Source organism: Ranitomeya variabilis, chromosome 4, assembly GCF_051348905.1.
Source record: "Ranitomeya variabilis isolate aRanVar5 chromosome 4, aRanVar5.hap1, whole genome shotgun sequence".
Classification (NCBI taxonomy): Eukaryota; Metazoa; Chordata; class Amphibia; order Anura; family Dendrobatidae; genus Ranitomeya; species Ranitomeya variabilis.
The window spans coordinates 247,526,628-247,550,436 of record NC_135235.1 but is presented as its reverse complement, the minus strand read 5'-3'; the positions used below and the strand labels follow the sequence as shown (position 1 = coordinate 247,550,436).

Sequence of the window (23,809 nt, the reverse complement as noted above, 5' to 3'; positions counted from 1 at the left end):
TGTCTTATTTCGTACTGGCTAATGGGCACGCTGCAGCGAGGGCGATATAACTACTCCCACTAAGGCGGGAACAATAATTATCAACGCCACCGTCACTAAAAAACCTCCCAAACGCACAGGACAAATTCCGCTGCCACCAGCTCCGATTTCTTAATTATTAACGGGGCCGGAGCCAACCAAAATTAGTAGCGTAATTCACTTCAGAGGACGTGACAGTTCATTATAGAGCAAAGAGACAAGCTAGTAATAATTGCTACAATTGCAAATAAAATGGGATTAAAGTGGAAGAGAACACACATTTTGTTATGTCATTTCATCTCATGGCAGACCGTGTGCTGTGGGCGATGAGCGAGCATATATCCAGATGCATCACCCCTGTCTCTCAGCTAGATCCCGGACAAAAGACATGTGAAGACTGCTGCTTCACTCACTTATTTCCCAGCCTAAAATAAACCAAGGCACTTCCCCTGTGGTGACCTCACTTAGAGGCTGAATCCTCCCCTTTTCTGAGTTATTGCAACCATTTTTATAACATATCTCGCTGTATGAACCTCATATACGAAAGACACAATGATCAGGATGTGCACCACGTTGGGGGGGATTCTTTTAAGTGTAAACACGGCGTAGTTACATGACCCGCGTATGGAGAAACCAAATCCTTCCACTCGTTGGGTTTAGCTCCTAGCGATTTCAGTGAGCTATAGATCTCTTGATGAACATCCGGAATATATAATCCTTATAGCTCTAGCCTGGAACGGTGCCAACATACATAACCTTAAAAGAACAATAGAATCCCATGCTTGCTGTACCAGTTTTGGTCAGTATCAGGTGGTAGGGGGGAATGAGGAGTTTAACAAAGAGTCTGGTTTTCGCAGCACCAAGCCATAAACATTCCTGAAGGAGGGGAAAATGAGGGGTTTAGGATTACACACGCAGGCACAGGAAACTGCAGCTGCGAGCTCTGTATGTGTAACTTAAGTAGTCAGAAGTTTTCTATTTCCTGACATGGGGAGGTGTATACCGGGGAGCAGGGGCGTAACTATAACAGGTGCAGGGGTTGTACTCGCACCCGGGCCCTGGAGCCTAGGGGGCCCTAAAAGTCACACTGGCCTATAGAAAAAGACTATTGCTATTAAAGATTTAAAATATTTGGGGGCCCAGTTGGAGCTTTCACATTGGGGCCCATGAGTTTCAAGTTACGCCACTGCCGGGGAGAAGCCGTACAGGGGGGAGGAGGTGTATACTGGAGGAGCTGTACACCGAGGAATAGGTGTATACCGGGGAGTTGTATATTGGAGGTGTACACTGGGGAGGTGTATACCTAGGAGCAGCTGTATACCGGGGAGGAGCTGTATACGGGGAACAGGTGTATACCGGGGAGGAGGTGTATGCGGGAGGAGCTGTATACCGGGGAAGAGGTGTATGCTGCAGGAGCTGTATACCAGGGAGGAGGTGTATACCAGGGAGGAGCTCTATACCAGGGAGAAGGTGTATACTGGAGAGGAGCTGTATACCGGGGAGGAGGTGTTTCTTGCTCTGTGCAGTTTCGCTCTCCAGTTTCGCCTCAGTTCCTCTCACCTGGACAGTGGGCGGTGCTTTTATCACGTGACTGGTCCTGTCGATGACACACCCGACCAGTGGGCGGGATGTATCCGTGACGTGATCCTTCCCAGGCCTCGGACACACCTGGAGACTCGCACCTGAGAGCAGCCGCGGACACCGAAGACTCGGGAGCAGCCGCCAACATGAAGGAACCGGACATCAAGTACAACCACCGGCCAGCTCTGATTTCTTAATTATTAATGGGTCCGGAGCCAACCCAAATTAGTAGCGTAATTCACTTCAGAGGACGTGACAAATCATTATAGAGCAAGGAGAGACAAGCTAGTAATTTTATATTTTACTCCAAAAAAGATAGGCAGTGTTTACAGAAGTATAAAAAGATATTATAAAGCAGACGTATTGTATGTACAGTACAATTACAAATAAAATGGGATTAAAGTGGAAGAGAACACACATTTTGTTATGTCATTACATCTCATGGCAGACCGTGTGCTGTGGGGGATGAGTGAGCATATATCCAGATGCATCACCCCTGTCTCTCAGCTAGACCCCGGACAAAAGACACGTGAAGACTGCTGCTTCACTCACTTATTTCCCAGCCTAAAACCAAGGCACTTCCCCTGTGGTGACCTCACTTAGAGGCTGAATCGTCCCCTTTTCAGAGTTATGGCAACCATTTTTATAACATATCTCACTGTATGAACCTCATATACGAAAGACAATGATCAGGATGTGCACCACGTCGGGGGATTCTTTTAAGTGTAAACACGGCGTAGATACATGACCCGCGTATGGAGAAACCAGATCCTTCCACTCGTTGGGTTTAGCTCCTAGCGATTTCAGTGAGCTATAGATCTCTCGATGGACATCCGGAATATATAATCCTTACATCTCTAGCCTGGATCGGTGCCAACATACATAACCTTAAAAGAACAATAGAATCCCATGCTTGCTGTACCAGTTTTGGTCAGTATCAGGTGAGGGGGGAATGAGGAGTTTAACACAGAGTCTGGTTTTCAAAGCACCAAGCCATAAAAATTCCTGAAGGAGGGAAAATGAGGGGTTTAGGATTACACACGCAGGCACAGGAAACTGCAGCTGCGAGCTCTGTATGTGTAACTTAAGTAGTCTGAAGTTTTCTATTTCCTGACATGGGGAGGTGTATAGGGGGAGCAGGGGCGTAACTACAATAGGTGCAGGGGTTGTACTCGCACCCGGGCCCTGGAGCCTAGAGGGCCCTAAAAGTCACACTGGCCTATAGAAAAAGACTATTGCTTTTAAAGATTTAAAATATTTGGGGGCCCCATTGGAGCTTTCACATTGGGGCCCATGAATTTCAGGTTACGCCACTGCCAGGGAGAAGCCGTACATGGGGGAGGAGGTGTATACTGGAGGTGTATACTGGGGAGGAGCTGTATGCCAGGGAGGTGTATAATGGGGAGGAGCTGTTTACCGGAGAGGAGGTGTATGTGGGAGGAGGTGTATACGGGAGCAGCTGTATACCGGGGAGGAGGTGTATGCGGGAGGAGCTGTACACTGAGGAATAGGTGTATACCGGGGAGCAGCTGAATACCAGGGAGGAGGTGTATACCGGGGAGCAGCTGAATACCAGGGAGGAGGTATATATCGGGGAACAGCTGAATACCAGGGAGCAGCTGTATACCGGGGAGGAGCTGTATACAGGGGAGCAGGTGTATACCGGGGAGGAGGTGTATGCGGGAGGAGTTGTATACCGGGGAGGAGCTGTATACCGGGGAGAAGGTGTATAACGGGGAGGAGCTGTATAACGGGGAGGAGGTGTATATCGGGAAGAGGTGTATACCGGGGAGGAGGTGTCTACAGAGGAGGAACTGTATACCGAGGAGATGGTGTATACCGGGGAGAAGGTGTATACCGGGGAGGAGCTGTATACTGGGGAGCAAGTGTATACCGGGGAGGAGCTGTATATCGGAGAGGAGGTGTATGCAGAGGAGGAGCGGTATACCGGGGAGCAAGTGTATACCGGGGAGGAGCTGTATATCGGAGAGGAGGTGTATGCAGAGGAGGAGCGGTATACCGGGGAGGAGCTGTATACCGGGGAGATGGTGTATACAAAGGAGGAGCTGTATACCGGGGAGGAGCTGTATACCGGAGAGGAGCTGTATACGGGGGATGAGCTTTATACCGGAGAGGAGCTGTATAACGGGGAGGAGCTGTATAACGGGGGATGAGCTGTATACCGGGGAGGAGCTGTATACCTGGGAGCAACTGTATACGGGGGAAGGTGTATACCGGGGAGGAGCTGTATACCTGGGAGCAGCTGTATACCGGGAAGGAGCTGTATACCGGGGGGGGGGGGGGGGTGAGGTGCATACAGAGGAGCTGTATACCTAGGAGCAGCTGTATAACGGGGAGAAGCTGTATACGGGGGAGCAGGTGTATACCGGGGAGCTGTATACGGGGGAGGAGTTGTATACCGGGGAGGAGCTGTATACCGGGGAGGAGCTGTATACCGGGGAGAAGGTGTATACCGGGGAGAAGCTGTATACAAAGGAGGAGCTGTATACCGGGAAGGAGCTGTATACCGGGGAGGTGGTGTATACCGGGGAGCAGCTGAATACCAGGGAGCTGTATACGGGGGAGCAGGTGTATACCGGGGAGGAGGTGTAGCGGGAGGAGTTGTATACCGGGGAGCAGCTGTATACCGGGCAGGAGCTGTATACCGGGGAGCAGGTGTATACCGGGGAGCAGGTGTATACCGGGGAGCAGCTGTATACGGGGGAGCAGGTGTATACCGGGGAGGAGCTGTATACCGGGGAGGAGCTGTATACCGGGGAGGAGGTGTTTTTTGCTCTGTGCAGTTTCGCTCTCCAGTTTCGCCTCAGTTCCTCTCACCTGGACAGTGGGCGGTGCGCTTATCACGTGACTGGTCTTGTCGATGACACACCCGAGCAGTGGGCGGGTTGTATCCGTCACGTGATCCCTCCCGGGCCTCGGACACACCTGGAGACTCGTACCTGAGAGCAGCCGCGGACACCGGAGACTCGGGAGCAGCCGCCAACATGAAGGAACCGGACATCAAGTACAACAACCGGCCGCAGGTAGGAGCGGGGCGCGGGATGTGTCATCCTTGGTATGCGGTGCCTCATTCCTGGGATGTGACCAGAAGTGTGAACTGTGCCGGATCCGCTCTCCTCCGTCTCTGCGGCTTGTGTGTCACAATGAACTGACGGAGGAACGTCCTCACTGACGCACTGTAACAGACCCGGGACGGAGGATCGTCCGCACTGACGCACTGTAACAGACCCGGGACGGAGGATCGTCCGCACTGACGCACTATAACAGACCCGGGACGGAGGATCGTCCGCACTGACGCACTATAACAGACCCGGGACGGAGGATCGTCCGCACTGACGCACTGTAACAGACCCGGGACGGAGGATCGTCCGCACTGACGCACTGTGACAGACCCGGGACGGAGGATCGTCCGCACTGACGCACTGTGACAGACCCGGGACGGAGGATCGTCCTCACTGACGCATTGTGACAGACCCGGGACGGAGGATCGTCCTCACTGACGCACTGTGACAGACCCGGGACGGAGGATCGTCCTCACTGACGCACTGTGACAGACCCGGGACGGAGGATCGTCCGCACTGACGCACTGTGACAGACCCGGGACGGAGGATCGTCCGCACTGACGCACTGTGACAGACCCGGGACGGAGGATCGTTCTCACTGACGCATTGTGACAGACCCGGGACGGAGGATCGTCCTCACTGACGCACTGTGACAGACCCGGGACGGAGGATCGTCCTCACTGACACACTGTGACAGACCCGGGACGGAGGATCTGACGTACTGTGACAGACCTGGGACGGAGGATCGTCCGCACCGACGCACTGTGACATACCCGGACGGAGGATCGTCCGCACTGACGCACTGTAACAGACCCGGGACGGAGGATCGTCCGCACTGACGCACTGTGACAGACCCGGGACGGAGGATCGTCCGCACTGACGCACTGTGACAGACCCGGGACGGAGGATCGTCCGCACTGACGCACTGTGACAGACCCGGGACGGAGGATCGTCCTCACTGACGCATTGTGACAGACCCGGGACGGAGGATCGTCCTCACTGACGCACTGTGACAGACCCGGGACGGAGGATCGTCCTCACTGACGCACTGTGACAGACCCGGGACGGAGGATCGTCCTCACTAACGCACTGTGACAGACCCGGGACGGAGGATCATCCTCACTGACGCACTGTGACAGACCCGGGACGGAGGATCTGACGCACTGTGACAGACCCGGGATGGAGGATCGTCCTCACTGACGCACTGTGACAGACCCGGGACAGAGGATCGTCCTCACTGACGCACTGTGACAGACCCGGGACGGAGGATCGTCCTCACTGACGCACTGTGACAGACCCGGGACGGAGGATCTGACGCACTGTGACAGACCCGGACGGAGGATCGTCCTCACTGACGCACTGTGACAGACCTGGGACGGAGGATCGTCCTCACTGACGCACTGTGACAGACCCGGGACGGAGGATCTGACGCACTGTGACAGACCCGGGACGGAGGATCGTCCGCACTGACGCACTGTGACAGACCCGGGACGGAGGATCGTCCGCACTGACGCACTGTGACAGACCCGGGACGGAGGATCGTCCTCACTGACGCACTGTAACAGACCCCGGGACAGAGGATCGTCCTCACTGATGCACTGTAACAGACCCGGGACGGAGGATCGTCCTCACTGATGCACTGTAACAGACCCGGGACGGAGGATCGTCCGCACTGACGCACTGTAACAGACCCCGGGACGGAGGATCGTCCTCACTGATGCACTGTGACAGACCCGGGACGGAGGATCGTCCTCACTGACGCACTGTGACAGACCCGGGACGGAGGATCGTCCTCACTGACGCACTGTGACAGACCCGGGACGGAGGATCTGACGCACTGTGACAGACCCGGGACGGAGGATCGTCCGCACTGACGCACTGTGACAGACCCGGATGGAGGATCGTCCGCACTGACGCACTGTGACAGACCCGGGACGGAGGATCGTCCTCACTGACGCACTGTGACAGACCCGGGACGGAGAATCGTCCTCACTGACGCACTGTGACAGACCCGGGACGGAGGATCGTCCGCACCGACGCACTGTGACATACCCGGACGGAGGATCGTCCGCACTGACGCACTGTAACAGACCCGGGACGGAGGATCGTCCTCACTGACGCACTGTGACAGACCCGGGACGGAGAATCGTCCTCACTGACGCACTGTGACAGACCCGGGACGGAGGATCGTCCGCACCGACGCACTGTGACATACCCGGACGGAGGATCGTCCGCACTGACGCACTGTAACAGACCCGGGACGGAGGATCGTCCGCACTGACGCACTGTGACAGACCCGGGACGGAGGATCGTCCGCACTGACGCACTGTGACAGACCCGGGACGGAGGATCGTCCGCACTGACGCACTGTGACAGACCCGGGACGGAGGATCGTCCTCACTGACGCATTGTGACAGACCCGGGACGGAGGATCGTCCTCACTGACGCACTGTGACAGACCCGGGACGGAGGATCGTCCTCACTGACGCACTGTGACAGACCCGGGACGGAGGATCGTCCTCACTGACGCACTGTGACAGACCCGGGACGGAGGATCGTCCTCACTGACGCACTGTGACAGACCCGGGACGGAGGATCGTCCTCACTGACGCACTGTGACAGACCCGGGACGGAGGATCGTCCTCACTGACGCACTGTGACAGACCCGGGACGGAGGATCGTCCTCACTGACGCACTGTGACAGACCCGGGACGGAGGATCGTCCTCACTGACGCACTGTGACAGACCCGGGACGGAGGATCGTCCTCACTGACGCACTGTGACAGACCCGGGACGGAGGATCGTCCTCACTGACGCACTGTGACAGACCCGGGACGGAGGATCGTCCTCACTGACGCACTGTGACAGACCCGGGACGGAGGATCGTCCTCACTGACGCACTGTGACAGACCCGGGACGGAGGATCGTCCTCACTGACGCACTGTGACAGACCCGGGACGGAGGATCGTCCTCACTGACGCACTGTGACAGACCCGGGACGGAGGATCGTCCTCACTGACGCACTGTGACAGACCCGGGACGGAGGATCTGACGCACTGTGACAGACCCGGACGGAGGATCGTCCTCACTGACGCACTGTGACAGACCCGGGACGGAGGATCGTCCTCACTGACGCACTGTGACAGACCCGGGACGGAGGATCGTCCTCACTGACGCACTGTGACAGACCCGGGACGGAGGATCGTCCTCACTGACGCACTGTGACAGACCCGGGACGGAGGATCTGACGCACTGTGACAGACCCGGGACGGAGGATCGTCCTCACTGACGCACTGTGACAGACCCGGGACGGAGGATCGTCCTCACTGACGCACTGTGACAGACCCGGGACGGAGGATCGTCCTCACTGACGCACTGTGACAGACACGGGACGGAGGATCGGCCTCACTGACGCACTGTGACAGACCCGGGACGGAGGATCTGACGCACTGTGACAGACCCGGACGGAGGATCGTCCTCACTGACGCACTGTGACAGACCCGGGACGGAGGATCGTCCTCACTGACGCACTGTGACAGACCCGGGACGGAGGATCGTCCTCACTGACGCACTGTGACAGACCCGGGACGGAGGATCGTCCTCACTGACGCACTGTGACAGACCCGGGACAGAAGATCTGACGCACTGTGACAGACCCGGACGGTGGATCGTCCGCACTGACGCACTGTAACAGACCCGGGACGGAGGATCGTCCGCACTGACGCACCGTGACAGACCCGGGACGGAGGATCGTCCGCACTGACGCACTGTGACAGACCCGGGACGGAGGATCGTCCGCACTGACGCACTGTGACAGACCCGGGACGGAGGATCGTCCGCACTGACGCACTGTGACAGACCCGGGACGGAGGATCGTCCGCACTGACGCACTGTGACAGACCCGGGACGGAGGATCGTCCGCACTGACGCACTGTGACAGACCCGGGACGGAGGATCGTCCGCACTGACGCACTGTAACAGACCCGGGACGGAGGATCGTCCGCACTGACGCACTGTAACAGACCCGGGACGGAGGATCGTCCGCACTGACGCACTGTAACAGACCCGGGACGGAGGATCGTTCGCACTGACGCACTGTAACACCCGGGACGGAGGATCGTCCGCACTGACGCACTTTAACAGACCCCGGGACGGAGGATCGTCCGCCCTGACGCACTGTAACAGACCCCGGGACGAAGGATCGTCCGCCCTGACGCACTGTAACAGACCCCGGGACGGAGGATCTGACGCACTGTAACAGACCCCGGGACGGAGGATCTGACGCACTGTAACAGACCCCGGGACGGAGGATCGTCCGCCCTGACGCACTGTAACAGACCCCGGGACGGAGGATCGTCCGCCCTGACGCACTGTAACAGACCCCGGGACGGAGGATCGTCCGCCCTGACGCACTGTAACAGACCCCGGGACGGAGGATCGTCCGCCCTGACGCACTGTAACAGACCCCGGGACGGAGGATCGTCCGCCCTGACGCACTGTAACAGACCCCGGGACGGAGGATCGTCCGCCCTGACGCACTGTAACAGACCCCGGGACGGAGGATCGTCCGCCCTGACGCACTGTAACAGACCCCGGGACGGAGGATCGTCCGCCCTGACGCACTGTAACAGACCCCGGGACGGAGGATCGTCCGCCCTGACGCACTGTAACAGACCCCGGGACGGAGGATCGTCCGCCCTGACGCACTGTAACAGACCCCGGGACGGAGGATCGTCCGCCCTGACGCACTGTAACAGACCCCGGGACGGAGGATCGTCCGCCCTGACGCACTGTAACAGACCCCGGGACGGAGGATCGTCCGCCCTGACGCACTGTAACAGACCCCGGGACGGAGGATCGTCCGCCCTGACGCACTGTAACAGACCCCGGGACGGAGGATCGTCCGCCCTGACGCACTGTAACAGACCCCGGGACGGAGGATCGTCCGCCCTGACGCACTGTAACAGACCCCGGGACGGAGGATCGTCCGCCCTGACGCACTGTAACAGACCCCGGGACGGAGGATCGTCCGCCCTGACGCACTGTAACAGACCCCGGGACGGAGGATCGTCCGCCCTGACGCACTGTAACAGACCCCGGGACGGAGGATCGTCCGCCCTGACGCACTGTAACAGACCCCGGGACGGAGGATCGTCCGCCCTGACGCACTGTAACAGACCCCGGGACGGAGGATCGTCCGCCCTGACGCACTGTAACAGACCCCGCGACGGAGGATCGTCCGCCCTGACGCACTGTAACAGACCCCGGGACGGAGGATCGTCCGCCCTGACGCACTGTAACAGACCCCGGGACGGAGGATCGTCCGCCCTGACGCACTGTAACAGACCCCGGGACGGAGGATCGTCCGCCCTGACGCACTGTAACAGACCCCGGGACGGAGGATCGTCCGCCCTGACGCACTGTAACAGACCCCGGGACGGAGGATCGTCCGCCCTGACGCACTGTAACAGACCCCGGGACGGAGGAACGTCCGCCCTGACGCACTGTAACAGACCCCGGGACGGAGGATCGTCCGCCCTGACGCACTGTAACAGACCCCGGGACGGAGGATCGTCCGCCCTGACGCACTGTAACAGACCCCGGGACGGAGGATCGTCCGCCCTGACGCACTGTAACAGACCCCGGGACGGAGGATCGTCCGCCCTGACGCACTGTAACAGACCCCGGGACGGAGGATCGTCCGCCCTGACGCACTGTAACAGACCCCGGGACGGAGGATCGTCCGCCCTGACGCACTGTAACAGACCCCGGGACGGAGGATCGTCCGCCCTGACGCACTGTAACAGACCCCGGGACGGAGGATCGTCCGCCCTGACGCACTGTAACAGACCCCGGGACGGAGGATCGTCCGCCCTGACGCACTGTAACAGACCCCGGGACGGAGGATCGTCCGCCCTGACGCACTGTAACAGACCCCGGGACGGAGGATCGTCCGCCCTGACGCACTGTAACAGACCCCGGGACGGAGGATCGTCCGCCCTGACGCACGGTAACAGACCCCGGGACGGAGGATCGTCCGCCGTGACGCACGGTAACAGACCCCGGGACGGAGGATCGTCCGCCGTGACGCACTGTAACAGACCCCGGGACGGAGGATCGTCCGCCGTGACGCACTGTAACAGACCCCGGGACGGAGGATCGTCCGCCCTGACGCACTGTAACAGACCCCGGGACGGAGGATCGTCCGCCCTGACGCACTGTAACAGACCCTCCGTGTTGAGTTCACAAGGGCCAGTCAGGCTTCTAGGTACAGATGAGGGTTTCTGTGCGCTGAGTAGTTTACATAGGACTGCAGTGTTTTTCCTGCGTTGTTTGGCAGCTTATCACTCCATAGGCTTTTGCTCTCTGTTATCAGCCACTGTAGCATTTCCTGTGGGTGACTATGACCATCTAGTGTTATTCCGGGGTCACAGTACGGCAGATCCCGGACCGTCAACCTGTGTGTGTATAATGGACTTGTGGACTACAGGGCCCAGCATTTCCCACTGATGGCTGCTGTAGAAGCGCAGCGCCATCCTGCTACTTGTTCTTATGGCAGTCGTTACCCACAGTCCCATCATCCCTGACTCCAGAGCTCACAATCTAATCTCCTATCACACAGTGTATTACTACTCCCATCATCCCTGACCCCAGAGCTCACAATGTAATCTCCTATCACACAGTGTATCACTACTCCCATCATCCCCATCGCACACATTTGGGGGGTCTCTGATGACTTTGTTTCGGGGTCCTGTCTGCCTCTGGCCCCGTGTCCGGCTCTGGTTCTGTCGGTGGTGGACCCTTGTTCCCGGGGGGCTGCATATGTCACCTTCCAGCAAGCAGAGATGTTGAGCAGACAGTGGACTGCAGCAGGCGATGTCTCCGTACACCGAGGTTTGATTTCTCGCCTCCTAGTTTTTGTTTTCTCTCTCATTGGTTATATTGCGCTTGCTCTGGGGTTCCCATAGTTGTATGGACTTCCTGTCATGTGATCTCCACTGATCACTTATTGGTGAGTGAAGATCACATGACAGGAAGTCACTGAAGAGCAGGCTGATGCTGCCATGGCAACATGAGAAAATGAAAGTTGCAACGTGATTGGTTAATTTGTGCCATTCTTTCTATGATGGCAGCAAGTTGGTAATTGTGCCCCTCACAGAGGTCGGGGGTGGAGGAGACCCTCATAGCTAAACCCTCTAGGGCCCCTGGGAGGCAGGAGGAAGGGCCGCGCCCTGCGCATTCCTTGGAGGGGACCTGTCTGGCCGCCATCATGCCCACAGCACCTGGACTTGGTCTGAACAGGCATCCTGTGCTGTAATCACCAGCATGGCATTGCTCTCTGTTATCTGCTCCATGGCGATGTTCTCTCCAGCCATTTATTGCTAAATCTGATGTGTGCGGACTCCGTGATCCGTTATGCGGCCCATGTAGGATGGTGTCAGCCCTGGAGACATGGAGCCGTGATCATGTGTGGCCATGAGTCCAACGGCTGATAACAGGGAGTAATAGATTGTAGTCTCCTGTCCTACTGTCAGTGTCTCCCAGGCCTGAAAATGCTGATACTGGGGCAATGTGCGGCCCCTCTCCCTAGCAGTGACTGGATTGGACGGTTCAATTTTCTGTATCCAGTGAGTTATTCCTGTATTTGAGCTGCATGACCGGAGGGCATCTTGGCGCCCATGTGACCGGTGGGGCCTAGGAGGGGGTCCTGACACCCGTGTGACCGGCGGGGCCTACGAGGGGGTTCTGGCACCCATGTGACCGGCAGGGCCTAGGAGGGGGTCCTGGCGCCCACGTGGTAATGCTGGTGTTCACACAGTAACTAAACTGTGCTTCAAATTATTCTTTATATTTTGTCAGTGCCATAAAGATGTAACTTTGTGTTTTAGCCATAACCTCATGGACGGTTTGTGTCTTGGGATCACTGATATCAATCTCGGACCCCTGTGATAATTAGTTGCCAGGGGCCCATTTAAAGGGAAACATCTTAAGATGCAGGTTTCATTGAGTATGGCAAAGAAAAAGGATGTCTGCTGCCAGAAAGCGTCATAGTGCAGTGCCTTGGACAAGGTGTGAAAACATGAGATATGTCACAGAAACTTAAGAGTGATCATCATACTGTGAAGAGATTTGTGGCTGATACAGAGCAGTTGGGTTTCTGCAGATAAAGGCATAATAAGGAGGGTTCCTGCAGATAAAAATGACCTCGGGAAGTAAATAGAGCTTGACGACCTTTTTGTACCATGTAATAAAGTGAAGAACAGTGAACCGCGCCATCTGTAATAAAGTCACCTTCATGCTGACTGTAACGGGGTCTACTGTGCTGTAGTACCTCTTTAGGTATCACCCCGTGTTTCAGGAGGTCCACTCTGCCTTGGCTGGATTGTGAATGAAGGACGCTGGCTGGAATTCTTTGGTTACATGGGTGCATATAAAATCTCACTGCTTCTCCACGTATTTCCAGTCTAACAACACTTTATTCACAGCACACAGAATATATAACACAGAGGGCAGGCCAATAGAAAAACAGCAGGCCAGACATACATTACAATAGCCGCAGGTGGCCGGAGCCTGCCGATATTTACTGTGGGAATTACAAAGGTGGGGGAGGTCAGAAGGAGAATATCTTGTCCCCTCTGCCTAGGGGCGCAGCCTGTGGACTGATGCATTTCACATGGAACCTATTATACATACATATACTGCATAACATATTCTTGGTGCTGGGGGGTTCTGTAACACGGCTCCCCCTTTCAGCTACGCGATCGGCATACACAGTCTGATCCTTAACAGATCGGTTTGGGGATGACCGAAGTTTATGGGGTGGTACAAGTTCCGTTTGTCGACTTAGTCCATCGGCGTTACTGTTTTGTTTGCCGGGTCTGTAGTGGATGGTGAAGTCCAGAGGTTGTAGTGCTAAACTCCACCGCAGTAATCTGGCGTTATCTCCGGAGACCCAATTAAGCCAGACTAGGGGATTATGGTCCGTTAGGAGGGAAAACTGTCGTCCATACAAATATGGTTGTAACCTTTTGAGTGCCCATACTATTGCCAGGCACTCCTTCTCGATGGCCGCATAGCTCACTTCACGGGGCAGTAGTTTCCAACTCAGGTAAGCTACCGGGTGTTCTTGGCCGTCCGGCCCGACTTGGCTTAGTACTGCCCCCAATCCAAACATAGAAGCGTCCGTGTGAACAAGGAAACTTTTAGTGGGATCGGGTGCGGCCAATACAGGGGTATTGGTGAGGGCGTCCTTTAGCTGGCGGAAGGCTTCCTCACACTCTGGGGTCCAGGTTACCTGGCGGGGTTGGTTCTTACGGGTCAGATCAGTGGGGGGCTTGGCTACGCTGCTGTAATTGGGAACTAATTTCCTGTAATACCCCGCTGTCCCTAGAAATGCCATGACCTGGGTTTTAGTGCGTGGGGTGGGCCATTTAGCTATGGCCTCAATCTTGGCTGGTTCTGGTCTCTGTTTCCCACTTCCCACCCAATGCCCTAAATACTGAACCTCTGCTTTGCCCACGTGACACTTGTCTGGGTTCAGGGTGATTCCGGCCTTGTGGATCCTGTCCAATACTGTCTCTAGGTGATTTAGATGCTCTTCCCATGTCGCGCTGTAGATGGCGATGTCATCCAGGTAGGCACAAGCATAGTCCTGGAGACCATCCAGAAGCCGGTCAGCCAGCCTCTGGAAGGTCGCCGGGGCAGTCTTCATCCCGAATGGCATAACTCGAAACTGGAATAAGCCGAACGGGGTGACAAATGCAGACTTGGGAATAGCGTCAGGACTAAGGGGAATCTGCCAGTAGCCTTTGCATAGATCGATGGTGGTCAAATACTTTGCCCCTGCTAGCCGGTCTAACAACTCATCCACATGTGGCATGGGATACGCATCCATCACTGTTTTCTCATTGAGCTTACGGTAGTCTACACAAAACCGTGTAGTCCCATCCTTCTTGGGCACCAACACTACGGGGGATGTCCAGGGACTATCTGACTCTTCAATGACCCCTAAACGCAACATCTCTTGTATCTCTTGTCGCATCCCTTCTCGTACAGACTCAGGGACGCGGAAGGGGGGTTGTCGCAGGGGGGTCTGATCCTGGGTCTCAACCTTGTGTTGTGCCAGGCGAGTGTGCCCTGGTCTCCCTGAAAACATCCTCTGTTGCTGCCTCAACAACACCTCCGCCTGCTGTCTCTCCCGGGGACCTAGGTCTTCATCCAAGTGTACCTGGTCCCATGTTTTAGACTGAGTCCTTTCCCCTAAAACATCAGGCAAGGGAAGTCCGGCTAAATTCTCTGCTTCAGGTGCACAGATGGCCACTACCTCTTCAGGGCGCTCCCGGTAGGGCTTCAGCATATTCACGTGGAACATGCGGATAACCCTGGGGTCGTCACAATCGGCGACATTATAGGTGGTGTCGGCTATTTTCCCCACTACCTGGTAGGGCACCTGCCATGCAGCTTGGAACTTGTTCTGCCTAGTGGGCTCTAACACCAGGACCTTCTGTCCTATTTCCAAGGTGCGCTCTCTGGCCCTCCTATCGTAGCATACTCGCTGGCGCCGCTGAGCCTCCTGCATGTTCCCACGTACAGCCTGGGTCAGCTCCTGTAGGCGGTCCCGGAATTCCAGCACATAGGGTACAATAGGTACCCCTTCTATGATGTCCTCCCCTTCCCAGTGTTCTAGCACTAAGTCTAGGGGTCCCCTTACCCGTCTCCCGTATACCAGTTCGAACGGGGAGAACCCCGTGGATTCTTGGGGCACCTCCCGATAGGCAAACAGGAGGTGAGGCAAGAATTTCTCCCAGTCCCTGTAGGTCCTGGTAAAAGTCCCAATGAGTTGTTTTAACGTCCCGTTAAAGCGTTCACACAACCCATTGGTTTGCGGATGGTATGGGGTGCTTCTAATGGACTTTACGCCGCACAGCTTCCACAGTTGGTTGGTCACCTCTACCTGTAAACTGGGTACCCTGGTCCGAGATAATCTCCCGGGGAAATCCAACCCGTGAGAAAACCTGGAGCAGGGCAGCCGCCACCGTCTCTGCCAGTATGTTAGGTAACGCAACCGCCTCTGGATACCGTGTGGCATAATCTACCACTGTCAATATATACTTTTTCCCTGACGGACTGGGTTTGGCTAACGGCCCTATCAGATCGACCGCTACTCGGCTAAATGGTTCCTCCACAATGAGGAGGGGGCATAATTTGGCCTTGCATCGATCTCCCCTCTTGCCAATGCGCTGGCAACTGTCACAGGTCTGGCAGTACTGACGAACATCATAGGTTACCCCCGGCCAAAAGAAGTTTTGTGTCAGACGATGCCTGGTGCGACTGACGCTGAAGTGCCCGGCCAAGGGTATGTCATGAGAGATTCGCAGTAACTCCTGCCTATACTTCTTGGGAACTGCCAGCTGTCGTTTTATAGTGGGGCTCGTCCCTGTGTGGTGCTGCTCTGTGATCCGGTAGAGGAGTCCCTGCTTCCATATAAACTGTTCCCCTTCCAGTACCCCTCTCCACTCTTGTGCCTTCCCACGATATCCCTCCAATGAGGATCCTCAAGTAACTCAACTAATTCCTCTGGTGTGGCCCAAGAAATGTGCCTGGCTATGGGAATACGTGTAGGGCTGGGATGTCTTACCTGGGCCTCCTGTGAGTGTGATTTCGCCTCCGCAGCTCGAGCTTGTCTCCGGGTGGTCACAGGATATGTCTCAGCCAGAGGGGCAACCGAGATGGCAGACAACATGGGCCCCAAGTCATTTCCCAGCAAGACATCTGCGTTCAAATCCTCCATCAAGCCGACCTCAACAAGGCCATCCCCAACTCCCCAGTTCAGGTGAATCCGGGCAGTGGGCAGTCGATGTATGGCTCCCCCTGCTACACGGACTGCCACTGTCCGGTCCGTCTTCTCTTGGTCCCGGACGAGATGAGGCTTCACAAGGGTCAAAGTTGCCCCGGAATCTTAGTCCCTGCATACGTTTCCCATTAACCCACACGACCTGTCGATGCTGTTGTCGATTATCTGCCCGGGCTGCCTGCACGGGGTCCACTTCATGCAGCACTTCCTCCATCTCTTCCACCCCTTGGTTAGTCGTAGCCCCCAATGTCGGGTCAACTTTGCCTTGGTAGCAGTGTACAGCGGCCCGGCTGAAGGTATCTGTTCCCGCCCTTGGCCACTGGGTATGCTGAGTCCCGTTGGGACATTGTCTTTGCAGGTGGCCCAGCTGACGGCAGGTGTGGCATCGCACCCCAGGGGAACTGTGGTAGGCCGGGTTTCTAGCTGGTCCCCCTACAATCTTCAGTGGTTTGGGGCCCTCCAGGTCCATGGGCGGACCACTAGTGACCATCTTTGATCCGGACAACTGAGGCCTCCTGGCATCATGATGTTCATCGGCCAGACGAGCGGCTTCCTCAAGAGTCGTTGGCCGCCTGTCCCGAAGCCATTCCTGTGTCTCGGGGGTTAGTCCATTAAAGAATCGTTCTAACAAGACGAGCTGGAGGACGTCCTCCTTAGTGGTTGCTTGGCTCCCTTGTACCCACTGTAGCAGTGACCGCCGTTATTTACAGGCCCATTCAGCTTGGGTATCGATTACTCGTTTTATAAGTCCGCGGAACTTTTGGCGGTATGCCTCTGGTGTCAGCGCATACCGGGCCAAGATCACTTCTTTGATCCGCTCATAGTCCATACAGTCCTCATCAGATACCGTGCGATAGGCGTCCGCTGCCCGGCCTGTCAGCTTGCTGGCCAGAATCTGAACCCGTTCCTCCAGCTTCTCTTGATGAAGGGCACACTGCCGCTCAAAGTCCTGCAGAAAGCCATCAATGTCTTCCTCAGCCTCCCCCAACTGTCGGAAGGCATTATACTGGATCTTTTTGTGGCTAACGGTTGAAGGTACCTGGGCGGAGGCCAGAGCTCCCCCTGCTCGCTGACTCTCCTCTCTCCGCTCTGCCATCTCCATCTTGGCCAGTTCCACTTTGGTCCGCTCTGCCATCTCCATCTTGGCTAGCTCTATCCTGGTCTGCTCTGCAATCTTTTCCTTCAGATCAGTACACACATCAGCCATCACCTCTCGTATGATCTCTACTGCAGGGTTTGGGCCATAGAACGCCAGTCTGTTCTTTACCTCCCTCTGGAATTCAGTCTCCTCCACGTTCACATTGGGGGGCGCTGCACTGTCGTGTTCCATGATGGCTGCTATCAAATCCGCTTTTGTTTTGTTGCTGGCGATTAACCCTCGAGCTTCCACCAGATCTTTTAATGTAGTCTTCTTTAACTTCTGGTAGTTTTCCATTCTTTCCTTTCCTCCTGTAGAAGGGGTCTCACATCCCGCTGTCTGCCACCAGTGTAACGGGGTCTACTGTGCTCTGGATTCTGAATGAAGGACGCTGGCTGGAATTCTTTGGTTACATGGGTGCATATAAAATCTCACTGCTTCTCCACGTATTTCCAGTCTAACAACACTTTATTCACAGCACACAGAATATATAACACAGATACAGAGGGCAGGCCAATAGAAAAACAGCAGGCCAGACATACATTACAATAGCCGCAGGTGGCCGGAGCCTGCCGATATTTACTGTGGGAATTACAAAGGTGGGGGAGGTCAGAAGGAGAATATCTTGTCCCCTCTGCCCAGGGGCGCAGCCTGTGGACTGATGCATTTCACATGGAACCTATTATACATACATGTACTGCATAACATATTCTTGGTGCTGGGGGGTTCTGTAACACTGACAATACCCTATCTCATGCTGCAGAGAAGACTGAGTTATTGGATGCTCTGGGCACAGAGGAGGGAGACTCATGGGGCGGACACCACCCTCCCCTGACCTCAGCCCTAGTGAGAACCCCTGGAGGATCCTCAGCAGAAGATCTATGAGTGTGGGAGCCCATCTCATCAGAACAGCAGCTCTGGGGGCGACTCTGACATCCAGAAAATACAAGCAGAAACTCTCCAAAGACTCCCAGGAGGAATGGAGGCTGAATTGTGGAGGTGACATCCCAGAAGCTACTGTGTGAAGTGGACTCGGCCTGAGAAGATCTCTGGTGGAATAGCTTCTGATGTCAGTAATGTGACGTCAAACGCTGCAGATCCCACAGATAACTGTTCACAGCTCTTTACAACCTAGAAAATGGCCGAACGCTCGTTCCGCAGAAGAAATTGCTACCTTTTAACTTTGAAATAAATCCAGTTCATTGTTAGAATGTCCCAGAAATGAGATTCCTCCTCTGACGGTCGATGACTGGACCCTACACGAGGAGTCATCAGAAAAATCTGCGGGAATAGAAGCATCTGTGCACGGTGTGTGCTGTCAGTCACATGTGTGGGAAGAGCAGAGAGCCATATCCTGAGAGCCTGATCCTTCAGGCCCCGCTCCGCTGTGGGACCCCACAGTCTTGTGCCCCCGTAGTTCTGCCCCATCCTTGTCCCTTATTTCCCCCTAGTGTTCGTTACTTGCTGTCAGAGAATAGTGCGGGGTAAATGCCGGATTAGTGAGTTGCTGCACTCTGGTCCTGCGGCAGCCACAGGTGAGGAGTCCCCCTTTGGCGCTGTCCTCACCGCTCAGTCCTGCTCTCCGCCGCTGACACAATGTTGCACACGTCTAAGGGTCATTCCATATCAAGTGATCCAAATATGAATATTTTTTTTACCTTACGTCTTTAGATTTTTTTTATTTTTTGTTTTTATGAAGTACAACTTTAGTTAATTACAAATTAAAAGTTTAGAATTTTTTTCTTCATCAGTTAATTTTTTACAGATTTTTAAAGTTTTGAAAAAGCATGGATTTTGGCCTGGTATGGCTTTACATTTTTTATCATATCTCGGGCTAGAATTAAGATATAGAGGTGGGAGAGGCATCATTTTTCTCAGAACGGTACCGGCTTTCATTTGATATGTCACAAGACTATGTTTCTTTATATTTTGTTTTGGAGAAATCAAATTAAAAAATTTGATGCGCAATTCTGAAAAAAACGTATTTTTTAAAATTGTGAAAACATGCATGTGTTTTATGTGTGTCCTTGTTTATATTTGTACAGGGATTCAACTTGGGATCTATCACATTTGTATTTTTTTTTAAGCCTTGAATCATCTGATTTTATGTTTGTGCGAGTTTCTTCCCTTTTTTCTTTTCAAATTACAACTTATTGCATTCAACATTTATATGTAACAATAAAGAAACACAAAAAACAAATACCAAAGTGCCAGAATAAATACATCTTAATCATCATAACAACTTGCTCAGCATTTTTAACCTGAATTCTTTGAACAAGCCAAAAGATAAAAGGTGATCACATCCTCAAGTGTGATTCTCTAAATACAGTCTGATCCTAATTATATGTTAAAAACAAGATTCAAAGAACCAATATTTCTACCACCTATTTATACATGGAACAATTTTTTTTCTACTATATCACTAAACATGTCATTTCTGAAGTGTTTAAGAATAGTCCAGTAGTTAAATCCTCGTACTATAAAATATGAACTAATCAAACAATTAATAGTAGGTTTTTACACTGGGCTTCTATCATCAGTGTGTCCCTTCTAGAGGGTGAAATGTCATCTTGTCCATAAGCGCTCACTAGCAATGGCTGTCTCCTTCTGTGTCAGAGTATGTGCGGCCTGTCATGGTGCTCGGCTCCACCTGAGTTATATCTGATTTTTGTTCACTTTTACAATGTCTGATTTTCTTGGATACACAAAGGACGGCGCTGGACCAGAAGGTGCAGAAAAGTCACTTTTACGTCTTCATTTTCACAATCTTTGGAGAGTCCAGTAGCCACCAGCGCCGATCATATTCACAGGTCACATAGCCAGTTGTGTCATCCATTGCCGATCTTGTGCCGCCTTCTACCACGTCATGGACTGTCTTTATTTCCACTACATGGGATGACAGTCCGGTATTGCTGAGTCCCTGTGATGGGTTCTGCTTCCTGTAACCGATGTTATAACAAACTCTCCTCCTCCCCGTAGTCCTGGTTCGTACAATACATGGACTGAATGTTAAGAATATTTTTCTCCCTCCATTTGAGGAGCTGCCTGGGTGATAAGATTTGGTGTGAATACGGCCTCTGGAGGCCCGAGCTGCCGGCCTGTCTTCTGCTCTGCAGTCACCGTCTACCCCTGGTCATTCTCAGCCCTAACAAAGCTTCTCCTCTGTCCTCTCCTGCTTCTAAGCTGTAACATAATAAAATAATACAGTAATATCTAACAATCATGGATTATTAGGTAAATATGGACCCCACACTGTTAGACCACAAGCTGAGCAGATCTGAAATCAAGATTTTTGAACTGACACTGTAATAGTTTTATTTTTTAAAATATGATCCCATCAAGATCCCATCTTATATTTTGGTACAGATGTGAATAGGAGTATAACAGGCACATATGCAGTTTTTGAAATTTTTAAATTAAACGTTTTTTTCGGAAATGCGTTTTAAAATTTTGCGCTTGCGTTCGCATAGGTAAAATATTATCAAAGATACTCTTGTGACATATCTGGTGAAAGCCTGTACAGTTCTGAGTAGAATGGTGTTTATTTTGTTTCTCTATCTCTTTTCTAGCCCGAGTTATGGGGAGAAATGTAAAGGCAGGCAACACCGAAATTCGCACTTTTTCCGAACTTTGAAAATCAATAAAAAATAAAAAAAAAAATCTAGAATTTTTTATTTCTTCACATTTTGCATTCTCTGACACACTATTACCAAATAACAAAATCTCAAAAGAATTAAAAATATAGTGGTAAAAATCATTGGTTCACTTGACATGGAATGACCCCTAAATGATTCATTAAACTTTAGTGATTGTGGAGTTCATGAGGTTGTAATGACTGTGGATTTATCACACAGCGCCGTCATTAAAGAGGCACGCAGCAGCCGCAAGGAATCTGCTGAATGCTGTGTGTGGACTGTACTGAGGATGATGGGAGTGATGAGTCACTGCAGCTCTGGATGTGAGTGGAGTATGAGACACAATGACACTCAGATCATTGCGGCTGTGACTGTGGAGGGAGCTGTGTCTTGGTGGAGGGCTCCAAGTGTCTTGGTGGCTCCATTTTCTTACTGTGAGTGGCCGCCCTGTGTTGATCCCTGACTATTCACGCCCTGCGATTGGTGGCTCTCGGACGGCGATGTGTGACGCTCCTGCCTGGCGGGCCCTGATGGTTCTATATGGCAGACCTGGGTGCTGGGTGATAAAGGCCCTGCTTGCCATGTCCACCTCTAGCAGTCGTGAAGCAGAGGTGCCGATGGCCTTAAAGACTGAGCTCCTTGGCTGCTGCGGTCACCTTGACTCTGGAACTCAGAGGGTTAAACAATCGGGGTGTAAAGGCTAATAAGCATTATAAGGGAATTTAACCCCTCCCTGCCCTGCACCCTGATCTCTGTGCAAGGCAGGAAGGGGTTAAATGCTCTTGGCCAATTCTTCATCTTTGTTCTTGTCAATTGTAAAACCTCTGCTTCTTGTCAGTAAATATAAACCGTTCTTGTTTACACTCAATGAAAGGCCTTGGTGGCCCAGTCTGGGCTCAGTGCTGTCAGTCGCCCTGTGACCCTGGCTGTGTGGACTCAGTGACAGCAAGTAGTGGTCTCAGAAAGACGACCTCTTCATGACGGACCGGCTGCTCTTGTGCTGACATCACGGTGACCGCCTGATCGGGACATGGAGTTTTATAGTGCCAGCAGCGTTCTCACTAGAACTGATGATGGGGGTAGTTGTTGTTCTGGTCACATACACATAATGGAGGCTGAGCCGCCCTGCACCGGTCACACATTCCTGGCGGAGCGGGCTGGGCCAAGGCTCTGCGATGGGAAGAAGCTGCTCTACCAGTTCTTCTCGAGGTGACTGCAATGTCCTTGTCTTCATGTACAGCCGAAACCGAAACCAAGGCACAAGGCGGAAAGTCGCGACCGAAAGAACCGGAACCCTGCAGTCAACGGAGCCGGGATCCTTAAAATGTGTCAGTGTAGGAAAGAGCTGTCTGCACTGATACACTGTAACAACTGGGCTACCCAGGATCTTATCATGTATCTCTGTATACAGGGAGCTCCCCCTAGTGGTGGCTGCAGAAGGGATCTTATCATGTATCTGTATACAGGGAGCTCCCCCTAGTGGTGGCTGCAGACAGGATCTTATCATGTATCTCTGTATACAGGGAGCTCCCCCTAGTGGTGGCTGCAGAAGGGATCTTATCATGTATCTCTGTATACAGGGAGCTCCCCCTAGTGGTGGCTGCAGACAGGATCTTATCATGTATCTCTGTATACAGGGAGCTCCCCCTAGTGGTGGATGCACACAGGATCTTATCATGTATCTCTGTATACAGCCTGAAGCTCCCCCTAGTGGTGTATGCACACAGGATCTTATCATTCATCTGTATACAGGGAGCTTCCTCTAGTGGTGGCTGCAGACAGAATCTTATCATGTATCCCTGTATACACGGAGCTCCCCCTAGTGGTGGCTGCAGACAGGATCTTATCATGTATCTCTGTATACAGGGAGCTCCCCCTAGTGGTGGCTGCAGACAGAATCTTATCATGTATCTCTGTATACAGGGAGCTCCCCCTAGTGGTGGCTGCAGACAAGATCATATCATGTATCTCTGTATACAGGGAGCTCCCCCTAGTGGAGACTGCAGACAGGATCTTATCATGCATCTCTGTATACAGGGAGCTCCCTCTAGTGGTGGCTGCAGACAGGATCTTATCATGTATGTCTGTGTACAGGGAGCTCCCCCTAGTGGTGACTGCAGACAGGATCTTATCATGTATCTCTGTATACAGGGAGCTCCCCCTAGTGGTGGCTGCAGACAGGATCATATCATGTATCTCTGTATACAGGGAGCTCCCCCTAATGGAGACTGCAGACAGGATCTTATCATGCATCTCTGTATACAGGGAGCTCCCTCTAGTGGTGGCTGCAGACAGGATCTTATCATGTATCCCTGTATACAGGGAGCTCCCCCTAGTGGTGACTGCAGACAGGATCTTATCATGTATCTCTGTATACAGGGAGCTCCCCCTAGTGGTGGCTGTAGACAGGATCTTATCATGTATCTCTGTATACAGCCTGGAGCTCCCCCTAGTGGTGGCTGCAGACAGGATCTTATCATGTATCTCTGTATACAGGGAG

At 53.5% G+C, this 23,809-nt stretch overlaps 1 protein-coding gene across 1 annotated transcript in view; it reads left to right on the top strand.

Annotated features, from left to right (window-relative positions):
- The first annotated feature begins 4,121 nt into the window (after positions 1 to 4,121).
- ST14 (ST14 transmembrane serine protease matriptase) overlaps positions 4,122 to 23,809 on the top strand; it is a 39,329-nt gene continuing 19,641 nt past the window's right edge. Inside the window, exon 1 of the mRNA XM_077249367.1 lies at positions 4,122 to 4,643. Coding sequence (XP_077105482.1) covers positions 4,605 to 4,643 — 39 coding nt within the window. The 5' untranslated portion in view covers positions 4,122 to 4,604. The remainder of the gene's footprint in view (positions 4,644 to 23,809) is intronic.